At 40.9% G+C, this 1534-nt stretch overlaps 1 protein-coding gene across 1 annotated transcript in view; it reads right to left on the bottom strand.

Annotated features, from left to right (window-relative positions):
- Nucleotides 1-1534, bottom strand: part of LOC101848910 — a 10774-nt gene that overhangs the window by 5473 nt on the left and 3767 nt on the right. The window contains exon 3 of the mRNA XM_013086752.2: nucleotides 828-1384. Within this exon, the coding sequence (XP_012942206.2) occupies nucleotides 828-1384 (557 nt within the window). The remainder of the gene's footprint in view (nucleotides 1-827; nucleotides 1385-1534) is intronic.

The raw sequence follows: 1534 nt of genomic DNA, 5'->3' as shown, positions 1-1534 counted from the left end.
GTATGCATGAAGGCCATCATTTTTGACGATAAACGTACCCTTGGTAAGTAGAGGTAAATGTATGGGTTTAACACCTCTTTCAACACAGGTTATGTAAGGGATCGGTTCCGATTTTTACTTCCATCTCCGATACGGCCGAGCTAAATAGGTTGAGAGCATTGAAAACTCCTTACAGTGACCCGAGATGAACTCGGTGAGTTGGTACATGAAACAAATACTGCCGATTATTCCATCCAAATGTTTTGAACAAAAAGTTTTACCCTAGAGAATACGTATTATCTAACAATGCTATCTGGACAGGAGTTTGGGAGTCAACCAAAAGAAAATAAATCAAACTGTAATCATAGCTGTGTCACGCACAAGAAAACTCTTCGCATGGGTCCAACAATTGCATAATGTTTAGACATGCACTTATTCTGTTTTAGGAAAGCTTTCTAAGGAATTTGCACATTTCGTGCTAATACCATAAGCGTTCCAAACCTTGTGACCATTTGAATGATGTAAGTATGAAAAAGATAAAAACGGAAAAATGGCGTTTAAAGTCAAAGATGAATATAATTTGTTACCTTAAGAGTAGGTTAAGGAAAACAAAGAATAAGCATGTAATATTATAAACCAATTGTTCGATGTTTTCATTGGAAACGATACAAAAAGATGTTTAGATTTAACTTTCCCGCGTAACCCCAATTACTCCCACATTACACCTTGATGACATAAATCGCACAAGTTATCTCGGAAACATCCCTCCTCCCATCCCCCCTTCCCCCTCACTCCTCAATTGAGAAGCTGCGGGTTTTCTTGTGTGGCCACACAACTGATCATCTCACCTGAACAAGTTGGCCCACAAAATACAGACCACAAGGAACGAGAAGACGCGGTCGCTAAACACGGCGCTGAACCACGACCTGCTGGCATCTGTGGTGGCATTGACCTCTGACCCAACCTCGGGATCCCACTTTGCCCCTAGTTGGAGGACCTCATCTTTAGTGGCTTCACTTGGCACCATCGCACAGCGGTTTAGGAAACTCTCCGGATGCCCAAGGGGGTTCGGGGTCCGCTTCCTCCACCCATCTACAAGTCTTTTGAAGTATGAGCCAGATTCCTCGAACTGATTTGTCCCATCTGGTACTCCCACTGTATACAAATACAGCATGTCCCCACGACAGGTCTGGACGTCTTCATTTTCATCACTCTTCATCATTGCTTTAATTCGGATGTTGCCTTGTCCATTATAGCTTTCAGTAATCATTTTCTGTTCAAATTGCCGGTATTTTGAAAGTCTCCTGTAGCACGCTCCTTCGGGGGAGTCTAGAGGGTATTGGATTTTCTTCTTCTGGTCTTCATTGTGGGCTGCCTTGGCCTTTTCCCTGGTCACTTTGTCAAGCTGCAAAAATCATAAATTATTGTAATAAAATTAGCAATAAACCTAACACAATACAAATACAACAAATACATTTTACAAAACGTATGATAATTATGAAAATAATATTGATAATGATACTAAGAAGAAGAAGAAGAAGAAGAAGAAGAAGAA

This window comes from Aplysia californica, unplaced genomic scaffold (genome assembly GCF_000002075.1).
Source record: "Aplysia californica isolate F4 #8 unplaced genomic scaffold, AplCal3.0 scaffold00501, whole genome shotgun sequence".
NCBI classification, from domain to species: Eukaryota; Metazoa; Mollusca; class Gastropoda; order Aplysiida; family Aplysiidae; genus Aplysia; species Aplysia californica.
This window is presented reverse-complemented; position numbering and strand designations above follow the sequence as displayed.